General features: G+C 32.5%; 1 protein-coding gene across 1 annotated transcript; it reads left to right on the forward strand.

Moving 5' to 3' along the window:
- The first annotated feature begins 5,582 nt into the window (after positions 1-5,582).
- LOC139520062 (DNA ligase 1-like) lies at positions 5,583-12,274 on the forward strand. The gene is made up of 6 exons (XM_071312481.1): positions 5,583-5,702; positions 6,409-6,590; positions 7,083-7,199; positions 7,584-7,663; positions 8,150-8,429; positions 11,746-12,274. Exons 2-6 carry the CDS (start codon positions 6,434-6,436, stop codon positions 12,207-12,209), a joined length of 1,098 nt encoding a protein of 365 aa, XP_071168582.1. The 5' UTR covers positions 5,583-5,702; positions 6,409-6,433; the 3' UTR covers positions 12,210-12,274.
- Positions 12,275-15,136: the final 2,862 nt, after the last annotated feature.

The raw sequence follows: 15,136 nt of genomic DNA on the forward strand, positions 1-15,136 counted from the left end.
AGTTACCAGGATGATGTTTGTCTCCTTTTTTGAAAACAGGTGTTACATTTGCGTGGTTCCAATCGTGAGGTACTTTTCCTGTTGGCATTGATTTTGTAAAAATTAGAGTGAGTATGTCTGTGCATGTGTTGATGTTTTCTTTAAGCACTATTCCAGTGATGTTATCAGGTCCTGTCAAAATATTGTTATTTAGATTATTCTTCAGTAAAAAAATAATGTTTTTTTTTTTCTTCAAAAAAATCTATAATTGAAAAAGAAAATTAACAAATGTTGTTTTCCAAAAATATAATACAAGTTATTTTTCATATATATGATAATGGATTTTTCTTTTTCTTGCATGAAGAATTCTATGCTCATGCTTAGCATAAAAAAGTGATACAAAAATGTGTTCATTTGATAAGTTTATCCAGGAAAATATCTAATGATATACTGTTCCGAGGTTTATTGAAATATAATACAGCATCAAACTATATTACAATATTCATATTGACTAGATTTGTGACGATGTGGTATATTTTTTTATCGGAAGTTGCAATATACTTGCTCATAATAGGTGAGTTAAAGTATTCACAGGATTGAGCAACTAAAGTGCATATATGCTTCGTTCAATTCTTTATAATTTACGGTCACAATTAACTCGGCAACTCCGATAGAAGCCGGAATAGAAATTGATCGAAATCTAATAAATAGTGGTAATCAACGAAAATCATAGTACTGAAGTATTGAACATAGGATGACCACAAGCTAGTTCTTGTGGATGGTCAAAAGCACTTAATTGTCTCAGAAAAAAAATCACATATCTCTTTACCTGAAACTGAGATTAATGTACAGAGAATTATTTTTTCTAAGACAAGTTCGTGTGTGGATGACGAACAAATGACAGGAAATTCAACTTCACCGTAATAACTATAATGTTGTAGTGATACACTGATTTGTTGTTATATGAAGTTATATCAAAATAACAGTTACATATATATATGATTTCCATCCATTTGTATATCGTTCTATTCTACTATTCTACTTATGTTAGTGCAATACAAGTGTATTACGGACACTTTTCTGTAAACATTCGATTTTTCTAAAAGTTTGGATACGAGTAACCATTCATTTATTCCCGCAAATTATATTTATTCGAACCGGAAGTCCCCTTACGACATTGAGAATATTGTGTCAGGTTCCCAGACTATCGGTATGTGTGCATTGATATAATCAATGATTTTTTACTTATATATATATATATATACTACAAAACATTTTCATATTATTAATAACCAAAATATTTTTATCAGTATTCATTGAAGAGATGTATTTATATCAAACGATAAGGAATATTATTTTGCACTAATTTATGTGCGCGTATTCATCATGTTTATAGATCGGTTAAAATACCAAAACTAATTTGCATAAATTATGCATTAATGTCGGAAATTTACGCGATAGCAATACATCGAAATAACCTCAAAATCATCGCGATGTAAAAATCAGTCTTTTCAATTTCAAGGAACTTACACCTGTAAGAAATCACACACAAAAAAACCTGGTGTAAATGTATGATATTTCGAAACACTTCTCCAATATTAATCTCGTGATTTTGATAATAAAAAAAAAATCTGTAAAAAGTAGCCGGCTAAGAGGAGGACTCTGGAGCCCGGCACCCCCTTTTGTGGGGTAAAAACTAAATTTTAACAAGTCATCAGAGCAGAAAGTCCAAAACCCTTTATTTCGGCAAAAATTAGCGGAGCGAAACGAAACTTTAACTTTACCTGCAAATCATCATAGTGACCTCACATACCAAAATTCAGATCAATATCTCAAGGCGTTTAGAAGAAGAAAAAAACTCCGCATAACTGTGATTTTCATCAATCATCAAAGTCCAAAGCCCGTAATTTTGGCAAAAATTAACGGAGCGAAACGAAACTTAAACTTGACCTGTAACTCATCATGGTGCACTCACATACCAAACATCAGACCAATATCTCAAGGAGTTTAGAAAGAAAAAAAACTCCGTATAACTGTGATTTTCCGCAACAATTTATCAAAGTCCAAAGCCCGTAATTTCGGCAAAAATTAGCGGGGCGGAACGAAACTTAAACTTGACCTGCAACTCATCATGGTGAACTCACATACCAAAAATCAGACTAGTATCTCAAGGCGTTTAGAAAAAAACTTCGTATAAATGTTGATTTTCAACAATTCACCAAAGTCCAAAGCCTCTAATTTCGGCAAAAATTAGCGGGGCGGAATGAAACGTAAACGTGATCTGTAACTCATCATGGTGAACTCACATACCAAAAATCAGACCGATATCTCAAGGCGTTTAGAAAAAAATCCGTATTACTGTGATTTTCAACAATTTATCGAAGTCCAAAGCCCGTAATTTCGGCAAAATTAGCGGAACTCACATACTTAAAATCAGACCAATATCTCAAGGCGTTTAGAAAAAAAACTCCGTATAATCAGAGACATATATATGTGTATATATGTCTCTGGTATAATTGTCTGACGGACATCATTGCAGTGCAAGGAACCCATATACCAAATAGTGTTATCCTACCACTCATAATAGATCATATAATAAGTAAGAAATACACATAGCAAAAAAAAAAAAAAAATTAATTTAAAAGGCAGTCACTGAACCATGAAAATGAATTCAAGGACATTGACATATAACAGTATAATAGACGGAAACTTCGCAACATAAGGTATCCACATACAAGGTATGAATCATCCAGGTCTTCTACCTATTGAAATATAAAGCTTTATACAAATAGTTTACGCCGCCGCCGGATAGTAATGTCTATGTCTCGACAGTCTCGCATGTCGCATTACTGCGATGAAAAAGTCGAAGGCGAGACAATAAAAACAGTCGAGATGTCTCTGATGAACCGTAAATATAGATTGTTTTTCTAATGCATATCAACTCTTATGAACTAGAGATTACACTGTCCAAGGTTAGGGTAGGGTATAAGGATCCCGCTAAAATGTTTAATCCCGCCACATTATCTATGTATGTACCTGTCCCAAGTCAGGAGCCTGTAATTAAGTGGTTGTCGTTTGTTATTTTACATATTTCGTCGCTGGGCTTCTAAAATGTTATATTACAAATTTTTCAAGAAAAAAATTTCTCACAAACAGGCTTTGAAAATTTTGGCAAAATGTATGCTTCCAAAATGTCGTATGTGAACTTGAACATTTTTGTAAATAGCAGTGAAATAAAAACGTTGACATTTCTGGATTATCCAAGAACTTAAATTATTTTCACAGAAATAAAGAAATGTACAATTATTTTTTTCCCAAAGCCATTCTACAACGATTTTTAAGTTTTCATACAACATTTTGGAAGCAACTTTACAAACAACTGACATTGGCAATTTTGTAATATGTCTTATTTCACACATTTTGATTGGTCTTACTGTATATTATTTTGTAATACCAATGATTTCCTCCCGCCCAGACCATTGGTGTCAAAAAGTATTTTTAGCCAAAAAAGTCATATACGACATTTTAGAAGCCCAGCGACGATTTGTTTTTCGTTCATTTTTTGTATATAAATTAGGCCGTAAAATTTCTCGTTTGAATAGTTTTACATTGTAATTTAATGCCTTTTATAGCTGACTATGCGGTATGGGGTTTGTTCATTGTTGAAGGCCGTACGGTGACCTATAGTTGTTAATTTCTATTTCATTTGGTCGAATAAATATTTTTACAAATTCCAGCCACGAAATCATAGTATAAAATTCATACAAATAGCTTCTTCGTTGAAACTTTCAAACCATTAACCAAATCAAATAAATGATATAAGGTGATCGTACATTATACCTGTGTCGGGGCATTGCACAATGTCGTAGTTTTCTCTGACTGTTAATGAAGTCATTACACTAAATCTGTTGGATTGTGAATGCGTACTGATTGGTATTTTAAATATCAATCAGTACACCTTTAAAGTTTAGTGTCAGATGCATATTTTTTTTATTAGATATAAGAAGATGTGGTATGAGTGCCAATGAGACTACTCTCCATCCAAGTCACAATTTATAAAAGTAAATTTTTATGGTCAAAGTACGATTCTCAACATATTAGTTGTTGTGTACAGTGAACTAGCTGCCAGTAACTGTAACAACTCTCAGATCTGTACTTAGTGTCCTTTAGTTGTGGTGATGTATAAGTACCCTGCAACGTCAACTCTGTGCTTTTTTTAATAGTGTATTTCTATTTGTATTCATCTGATGACTTAAGCCTATTTAAGCTGGTTTTTATAGTTTGTTCTTATATTGTATTGTTACACCACTGTCCTAGTTTTTTTTTTTGCCTCTTTTGGAGAGTCTTTGTATTCATCTGATGACTTAAGCCTATTTTAGATGGTTTTTATAGTTTGTTCTCATATTGAATTGTTACACCACTATCCTAGATTTTTTTGCCTCCTTTGGGGAGTTTTCTAAATGCAAGCATACCTCATCTAATTTTGAGTATTTGGTGTTGATATCCAACATCTAAAATAAAAACAGTTAAACGTAGGATCCAATCAGAAAGGCATTCGCATCAAAGCATGCACAAACGGAACAAGGGTGGTGGACGCCATAATGGATGAATGTGCATTGAAAGTTAATCCAAACCCTTGAATTTATATATAAAAAAAATAACTGAAAGTTCTTCTAAAAAAGAGAAGCACATATAGCCGGTAATATCTGATAATTATAACTACTTCGTGCAAAATTCAGCATAAAAGTACTAAAGTATCAGGAATCACACCAAACGATTATTATCCACATTGATATGTGTCCACACTTGTTCTGTAATAAAATATCACGGTATTTTGCGGTGTCGATACAGCATTCATATTTTTTTATGATGTCAAGAACATGGTCTACAACTGTAATTGACAGAGAAAACTTCAAACAGCAGAAATGTTCCGCAAAATAATACCTATAATCAAATCAGTAAAATTACCCGGTGAAACTGTCTACCTGGTCCCTTGTAGAGTTTTTGCTTTTGAAAAGTGATTTTTATCAAATTTTTTTATTTAGTCTATTGAAGAAACTATGATAGTTTGGGGATTCCTTTAAAAGCTGATAAGAACTAAATGATCAACACTTTGAACAACTTTTAGCCAAATATAAGTTTTCACTTAATAACATTCAAATGTCATTATGATATAGAAACACCAGAAACAAGTTAGTTGCGCCCAATAAATAAACATTCACTGGTATTATCAACACATAATAAATCAACAAACTAGGAAAGAACTTATTAATACACAATAAATAAACAAACATTGGTGTCAACTTATTAACAAACCCAATAAATAAACTAAAGGCTGTGACATTACAGCTTACTAGCCATCATCGTACAGAAAAGGGAGATAACAAAGAATCTGAGAAAACTGCAGGCTGTGCTGTTACCAATGACAAGCACTTGGAAAAACTTTTTGACAAACACAGTGAAACTTATTGATAAGCACAGTGGACAATTTATTGACCAACACATTGCAATTTATTGGGCGCTATCACACAAAAAAGGTAAATTCAGTGAATCTTAGAAATCTATGCGGCAGCGCTGTTACCATACTTCGACGTCATAAATATCCCCAATGCCAACGTTATTGTCGAAGTATCGGCAATACGCTGCAGCGGAATAAGTTTTCAAAGTCTAGAAATTTATTCTATTCAGCTTTTTGAAGATAAGAAAATCGAAAGACAATTCTGGTGAGTAATGTTATTTCACTTTATTCAAGTAATGCACTTTTCAATCAGTTATTTATTTAGAAAGAACAACCATAAAACATATTTAGAAAGAACAACCGTAAAACAAAAAACCAGAAATGAAGGTATGAGCTCCTATCAAGTCACAATATATTTTTGTCACCGGTGTTTATCTACCATGCAAAAACGTCTTAGGTTTAATTAGAGGAGGAATAAATGTTAACTCAACGAAACATATATTTATAACTGTGTTACTGATGGCCATTTTCGCTCGTCATATGCAATCTACACGATGGCCAGACTTCCTGTAAATGCTTATTTAGCAAAATTTATTTAAGTCAATATCCCAACTACAGAAAAAAAGCTTTGAAATACATTAAGTGACCTAAAATTAAACACCGAAAAAAACACATGCCTAAAAAAAATCCTTTTCAATGTATATTAATATTTTCATGTAGAACTACAAAAAATCTGTTACTGTGAAGCCATATTTGATTGCAGCAGATTTCGAAATTTAGAAAAACGAAGGAAGGTTAGGAAAAAAGGGTGACGGATTTATAAAAGTTTTTCCAAACTTGTTTCCGAATCCCAGATTTGAACTTTATTTAACATTGTAATATATATCTTGTATTTTTTTCATTAATAAATACTGTTTACACTGAAAAAGGGGGTGATACAAAAGATTGTATGATACATTTTTAATTAATAGTTGGTTCAACAATAATAGGTTGAGAATGGCAATGTCCACCCAACAAGAGGAAAGGGATCATTTTACCGTGTCCGGGTTTTGTGAGGCCATTTTGAGCACAGCAGAATTCGAGTGTTCGCTTGAGGACATACTAGACAAAAAGGCTTCTGAGGCAAAGAGGCTAATTTGGAAAATGGAATTAAGTATGTATTACTAGTGTCATATGTAAATCTTATTTAGATAAAAAGGTCAATTGTTCAAAATAGTCCGTTTTCTTCTGTCACTGTATTTAAACCTACATCTTTTCTCAGTTTTGTTATGTGTTTTCTGTTATATTTCATTTGACTAAGTTTGAGTTTTCTCTTTAGATTCCAATTTTAGTTGTGTTGGGCACAACATGAATGGGAGGCACAATGACCAAAAACCCCTTCAGACATCTAGAGGTCAACATACGGCTTCCAATGGTAGACAAGGGTCAAATACGATGTGTCGCTAAAATTCGCAAATTTCTATTTGGTCATCAAACAAGAGCGTAAAATTTGAACGTTTTAACTGATTCTGTTGATACAATCTACTAAGAATAATTTCATGTAACATCTTTTTTTATTGTTTATAATTTTAGAATTGTATATTGTTCATAACGATAACAAAGCTGATTTTCCTCATATGAATATTTATTTGATTTATTTCAACAGAAAGAGAAAATAAGGAAGAGCAGAAATCAGAAAAAGACGAGGATATAACAGAAATTATGAATAAGGAAGAAAAGAAACCAGAAATGGGTGTGGATATATCAACAGAGCAAAGACGGGGTAATACTTCTTTGATATTTTTACGCATTATCACCTCTACGTTTTCTTGGTGTGTACAAAAAAAAGAAGATGTGGTATGATTGCAAATGAGACAACTCCCCACAAGAGACCAAATGACATAGATGTTAATAACTATATGTTACCATATGGACTTTAATAACGAGTAACACCCATACCGCTTATTCAGAAAAAAGATATATGAAAGTGCTTCAAATTTTCTTCACTGAGAATGACAAATCTGAAAGAAAATAAGGAAATCATATCATCTCAGATGAAAATTTATATTTTTAATTCTTAAGTTAGTTGGTGTAACTGCTGTGACCCACAAATCTGAAGGCTGGAGGAAAAGAAAGTAAAAGATTTTTCTTTTTTCTTTCTTTCTAGAAATGATAATAACAAGGCCGATCCACGTGCAGAGAATTGGAGAGAATCCATTGAAGAATGCAGTCGGACATATAAATAAGGTACAATAGAGAATTAAGGGGACATTATAATGGGGTAGATGTTAATGGTAATAAGAATCCAATTTCATACTTTAAGTGGAACAGTGATTTCATTGCTGTTTTTCATATTCACGATGAAATCTGTTCTATTAAAAATTCCTTTCACGTAACGTTGAGCTACACATTTTCTAAACGGGTAAAAGCTAAAGTTGTTCTATTTTATTTTAGCCAAAAGGATGTGATTTCTTCGTGTTCGTGTGTCTGATAGTCAGTTGGGTTTTGGTGGTTGTAATGAAAATCAAGAGATTTTCAATGGTACATTTGAACTTTATGTATGCCGTTAATCTTGTTTGTTTCTTTAAACAACTTTTTGATAATAAACTCTTCGTTTTTTAAACGTATCTTGAAATATATCTTTAGTGAGTAGTCAATTTTTTTGCATCATTATAATATCAATTTTACGTGTGCGTGTTGTGTTATTTGAAAAATGCTGTATTATCTTTATAGGATCCAGTCCAGAATTCTGTACTGAAAGTGAAAGGATCAATAAATGACAAAGAAACGAAAAAGGACGAAAGGAAAATGAAAAGAGAACTTATGAAAGAGGAAAAAATAAGACAGAAAAAAGCTAAAGAAGAGGAAAAGATTGTTAAAACACAATTCAAAGCAATCGAAAAAAGTAACCAAAGACACAATAAGGATGTGAAGTCAAAATGGAAGAAGGAACAAAAGAGGAGAAAGCAGATGAAAAAGATGGGTGAAAAAGCAAATAGGATGTTGGAAAAAGGTATTTATTTCATAAATATGTCTACTTTCTTCAGTCTTCTTCTAACTTAACGAGTTTTGATGGTTATAGTTGACGTAGGCTGAAGTCTTTTCTAACTTCAACCAACCATTGCCAATGATGTATTAAAATCAATAAGAGAAATGTAAAAATTTCTAATTCAATTATCATATTTCACATCTGTATGATATAATTTATAGAAACAAGTTGCTTTCTTTAAAAAAAGAAATGCAATCGTAAACCCAAATGCTTGTTTGGCATTATAGTAGTCTCAGGCATTATATATTAGATAGTTGTTTAATAAAGATGTATTGTTTTATATTACTTTTGTTGTATAAGAATTAAAAACTGACATTGATTGTTTGCTCAATGTAATACCGTTGTCACACATCAGCGTGTATAGCTCCAACGTACGTCGGCCGTGGTAACAAATCATGCACGCTACCATATACGCTAGTAATTTTGGATGCATTACACCTATCAATCATATCTGTACCGTGTGCACAACGAGCTTAAAGCGTGTATTGGGCGTGCGAGAAGCGTACCTCAGCGTTTATCGGGCGTTCAGGTGACTTATGTTATGACGATCTCGAAGCGTATACAACGTGCCCTAAACGTGTCTCAAACTTATCTGTAGCACGTTAAACGCGCTTGCAGAGTATGTATAAAGGTGCATGTAGCGTATAGGTATACGCTAGACACACGCTTGAGCTGGATAAAAAGTTTTATGCTGCATAAAAATTTCCTCGAGTTGTAGCGTTCACCAAGCGTATATCTTTGGATTTCGACGTACTTCAAAATTATGCAACGCTCGTTTAACGATCGCTTAGGGAGCTACCATTTGATTTTTATGGGGGGGCTACGATGAAATTTGAAAAAAATAGGCAGGACAGGAGTTTTGAGTAAAAAAAAAAGGCAGGATGAGACACTTGCAAAAAAAAAAGTCAGGACGACAATTTAGGTAAAAAAAAAGTCAGGATAAACTAAAAAAAAAAAAGCAGAACCGAACAGAGTGAAAAATAAAAAGGCAGGACAGAGATTACAGCTAAAAAAAAATGCAGGACAAAATTTTTCATCCTAGCCCCCCCATAAAAATTAAATGGTAGCTCCCTTAGCGTTCCTCTGGCGTGCAATTAACGTATACCGACTTTTTCAATTTTCTCTGTACGTCTAGTGCACGCCAATCTATGAGCCAATGTGTGACGCCGGCATTAGTAATGTGTGACGCCGGTATAAAACAAACACCCCATAGTTTAACGTCCCAGACACTCCAAAAGCCGGCCGGCGTCACACATTGGCGTAAAGACCGGCGTGCACCAAACGTACAGAGAAAATTACTGAGGTACGCTTCTCGCACGCCCAATACACGCAATCGTTAAACGCGCTTTGCATAAGTTTGAAGTACGCCGTCATAAAGTCGAACGATTTTGAAGCGTATACAACGTGCCCTTAACGTGTCCCAAACTCATCTGTTGCGTTTTCAATGCCCTTGTAGCGTGTATATTATGTGCGTGTATCGTACATGTATACTCTTGACACACGCTTGAGGTGAATGAAATTGTTATGCTCCATGAAAATTTCCTGGAGTAAAAAAGCGTTCACCAAGCGTATACCTTTGCATTTCGACGTACTTCAAACTTAAGCAACGCGCGTTTAACGCTTGCTTAAGCGTTCCTCTGGCGTGCAGCTAACGTATACGGACTTGTAGATAGTTGTCTCATTGACATCATTCCACATCTTCTTTTTTTATATTTGATATCTTTTCGCCGACCCTGTTAATTCTGCTAAACTTTTGAATTGCATGCATGATTAATTTTAAGGTAATCAGCCGTAATTAAAGCGGCACATTTGATTCCTTGTTTCATTGCTTGAAGTATTATTTCTTACATCTGCATGGTGCAATTGTTTCTAACTAAAGTTTTGAAAACGTTTTGAGGCGTTTGTTGTTATTTTCTAACTGCTACAGAAGTAGAAACATCGTTTAATAATTCTTTTCTGACCCTATTTGAACTTTCAATAATTCATGCTCATGTTGTTGAAAAACATACTTTTTATAAACGTAGAAAAAAAATTCGTTTAAACAGGTTGAAGTTAGAAACAAATTAATGTTTGCATGTGTTGTATTAACAAACGAAAAACGACAAAACATTTGCATAGTCAAGTGTATTTTTTCTTAATATATTTTAGTTGTAGGTTTCCGTTTTATTTTATTTTTTCATATTTATGCGTCGTTCACACGGACATTTAAATCGAATTGAATTCGAATCGAATGCGAATCGAATTCGCTAATCGCGTTCACACACTCTTCTTTTTTAATTCGAATTGATTCGAATTGGCTAATCCGAATTATCCAATTCGCATTAGAAATACGCTTTTGTGAATAACAATTAAAAGTTAACGTCGTTTGGACAGTAAAGCGAATTTGACGCGCATTGTAATTCGAATTAGAATTCACGTTATGACGTAAAACGTATTGAATGCGAATTAAACTAATTCGAATTAGTTAATGCGATTCGAATTCGAATTACGTGTGAACTCAGCATCAATATCTGTTTTATTACATTTTTAATAAACAATTTTTTTTTTATCAAAGTTGCAATATTTAATCACAAAAAATAACTGTAATGTATAAAAAAAAATAGCTTGCTTTTTACATCATGTACATCTTCCCTAAACTTAAATCTAAAATAAAATGCTACTAATACTTTTTTTAAAGATTTTATTTTTAATTATTCTTGTTCAGAATATAAATCGCATTGTTTACATGAAATCTTATCTCATATCTAAACACAGCTGGTTTCAACGTTTGACTCTAATTAAATACTACGCATGTAGGTTAATATTAGCAGCTTGTAATCGTGTGCAAGGAAATATTATATCATAATAAATTTCACATGTTTCAGATCATACGTAAAATATCTCTATAGCAACTTAAGATGCTAATGCTTATTCAACAGATTAGTAAGCTATTGCGCATGTATTTGAAAGGTGGTAATAAAAAGAACAGAAGTGTTTCAAATAACATCCGGTGTTCCGAAAGACTACATATGTCGTCCAATAAACCCTGAGGGTTTACGCAATTAATTGCCTAATTCAGAGTTCCATGTACATACACGATTCATGAAAAGTTTGTCTTACAGTTTGAAATTTATTTAGTATAACTTAATATTATAAATTCAAAGAGAAATAAATATACTATATAAATGCTGGTAATAGGTAAATTTCGGATCAACACTACAAAAAATAAACCCAGAGGGCACGGAGTTTAAAATCTTTTATGAAAACATTAAAATTTCTACATCAATGTTTATCTTGACAGAAATGAAGAAGATCGAGAAAAAGAGAGAAAAGGACGAAAAGAAGAAAGTATTCCAAGCTTTCGATGTTGTTCAGGATAAACAAAATGATTTAACAGTAAAAACAAATGAAGACGATAAAAATAAAACTATCGATATTGATGGGGAACAACAAAATTGTTCCAAAATAGTCAAAGCAAATGAAGAGACAGAGAATGACGAAGACGAGAGGAAGACAACAGATCAAACAATCGATGTTGAGAAAAACAGAACAGAGAAAGATACAGAGGTAACCGAAGAACAGACAATCAGCTGTGATAGTATTGGAAATAATGAAGTGAAAGAAAATTCCGAAAAAGATGCAAAAGACATTAAAATGAGTACCAAAAATGCCGGAAAGAAAACCACATTTGCTGCAAGAATCAGTGGATTTTTCCGATCCTTATCGTGTATCAAAAAGCAGAAGAAAAACAAAGATGTGTGCTGATGAACTAGCTATTTTCTATAAAAAAAAAATACATTCTATTTTCTTAATAAAAAGCCAAAACCATTGTTAATTTGTTGAAGAATCTGTTTATTTGTAGACTTTAATTGTGCTTTAAATATAGCATTTTGTAACTGCTAGTGCACTCCTACTTCGGTAGTTTGTGTCACTTTTCTTTTTGCTGGTTTTTGTGTGTGCTTCTTGCCGATCTTAAGTCCAATCAACTTCAAACGTAGATCACATGTTTCCTATGATAATGATCCTTCAAATTTAAATGCGAAATTAGAGATTTTATCCCATTTTCACGGTCCACTGAAGTCCATTTCAATATACATCATTGACAAGAGTTCTTGAGATCAAGATATTAATCTGTTGAATTATTCATCTCATGAATATTCATTAGTTATTTGCATATTAATCTCAGTCTGTATTTTTGAAATCTCAGTGTGTAATTAACAATTCTCAGTGTGTGTATTTCAATTTTTTTTACATTTCAGTGTGTCTTTTTAAAATCTCAGTATGTAATTTTGAATTCTCAGTGTGTGTTTTTTTATTTTTTTTAATCTCAGTGTGTAATTTCGATTTCTCAATGTATTATTTTAGGTTTTTAAATCTCAGTGTGTATTTTTTTTTCGAAAAAAGGGTTTAAACATAGTTTTGACGAGAACGGCTTGCCATAGACTAGAATATAATTCATGTAAAAAAAATGTTTTTTGTTGATCTTGTTTTTTTTGCTGCTTTAAAATTTCTGTGTAAAGTTTCTCTCTATTTTCTTCAGTTTTTGCCCTAAACACCAGAACCAGTAATGAAAATTTCAAGTATAAAGGCAAACCAACTATAGAAAGTAAACCAAGAATTTTGACAAAATTTTGCTTATTTGTAGATCTTATCGTGTTGATCATTTTGCTATATAAAGTTTCTATCTATATATATCAAATATAGTTATCATATTACTCATAGTATGTAAGAAAATTAACATGACATTTTTTTTCACTATTTTCAAGCACTGTGGAAAGAAACAAGAATTTGTATAGTATAAATCCTTGATGGAAATGAGGTCAAGGACAATGGACATGACAAACAATTAACTTCATTACATAAGATATCAGTAGTACACGTATATATTGGATGAAGCACCCAGATCTTCTACCTTCTGAAATGTAAAGTTTCATACAAATAGTTTATGTTGTAGACGCTTCTGCCTCAGACAATACAAAAACTAGGTATTGCATGAAATGTCATATCATGTTGTGTTGAAGCGTTAGCATGCCTTTTTTTTTTTTTTTTTTTATAAAAATGCCCTGCTAAGCACAGCTTGATACAACCACAGAGCTTGGTTCAAACAATGAACAGTTGGGGCATGTATGAACACAACATTAAAGCTTAAAATAACTCTGAATTTGAATTGTAATTGAATATATGACACAGTATAGGTTTTTGACACAAAATAAATGTGGTCAAACAACTAAAAAATTGGAAATAAGGCATTAACCTCTTATCGTCCAATATCCAAAATCTAGGTACATGGTTAATAATCAGCATATAAAAGAAGCCAAAGAATTCAATTTTTGATGAAATCAAACAAAAAATTAATTTTGGACCCTGATTTGAATCAACTTGAAAATTTTGTCTAAAAATCCAAAATTAAATCCAGGATTGTAGTCAGCAATTCAAAGTATATTCAATTTATGTTGAAATCAAACAGTTTAATTTTGGACCCAGTGAACCCAAAATCATGATCTAAAGACATGTTTATTAACAGACACTAAAAGGAACATAGTTAATAGTAAAAGTGACCCTTCCCACACTTGTACTTGATCAGAGTTTTTAGGTGATAAGTATGTATAAGTTTCATAACATTTGGTTGACACAAACTTAAGTTAGAGAATGAAACAAAAAATACAGCATTTTTCCATTTTTAAATGTGCACAACTCTAGAACGGTAAAAGTGAGGCCACCAAAATTCACACACAGTTTGTGTTTTGTGGTAATCAGTATTGTGCATAAGTTCCATAACATTTAGTTAGGCAGACTAAAATAAGAGAGCAGAAACAAAAAACTCAGCAATTTTCCCATTTGTAAAGGTCCATTACTATAGATTGGTAAATATAAAAAAGATGTGGTATGATTGCCAATGAGACAACTGTCCACAAGAGACCAAAAAGACACAGACATTAACAACTATAGGTCACCGTACAGCCTTCAACAATGAGCAAAACCCATACCGCATAGTCAGCTATAAAAGGCCCCGATAAGACAATGTAAAACAATTCAAACGAGAAAAAAAGTGACACCACCATGACAAACATTCAATCTTGATCTGTGTTTTAATATGTGGTACATTTAACTTTCAATTTATATGAAACAGTTTAATATTGCAAACATATACAAATTAGTTGACTCTTGATGCTACAACTAATATTTGATAGTTGGTTTGAACCCATCCCTACTAAAAAATGGTAATTTCCTGAATATTTTTTTCGAAATATACAACCTTGAGAGGGGAACATTGACCAAACTGTATCTGATTCAATTACTACATTATATTAACAGTAGTCCATCCATACTGACTAGAAGTAAATGCGACTTGAATGCCTTGCTGGGGAATTATTATTGGCAAGCCAGGTCTGCCTAAATATATGTTTTTACCAATTTCTGACAAAACGGTGTCCTAAATTTTACAGACTAGATTTCTTTCGGCCAAATTATATCTTGTACCACCAATACAAGGATTTATGAAAATAATTAATACCTACAGCCCATATAAGTAACATAGAGGCCATCAAAAGACTTTCATCCTAACCTGAACTTGGTTGGTTTTCAAGTTTTTACGATTTTGAACTGTAAAAAGGTCATTACAGTAGTCAGTTGTCATATTTTCAAATCATATTTTCATAAACACACATCTTACAAAGAGTTTCGTACCATGC

The sequence above is a fragment of the Mytilus edulis genome, chromosome 4 (assembly GCF_963676685.1).
Source record: "Mytilus edulis chromosome 4, xbMytEdul2.2, whole genome shotgun sequence".
Taxonomy (NCBI): domain Eukaryota; kingdom Metazoa; phylum Mollusca; class Bivalvia; order Mytilida; family Mytilidae; genus Mytilus; species Mytilus edulis.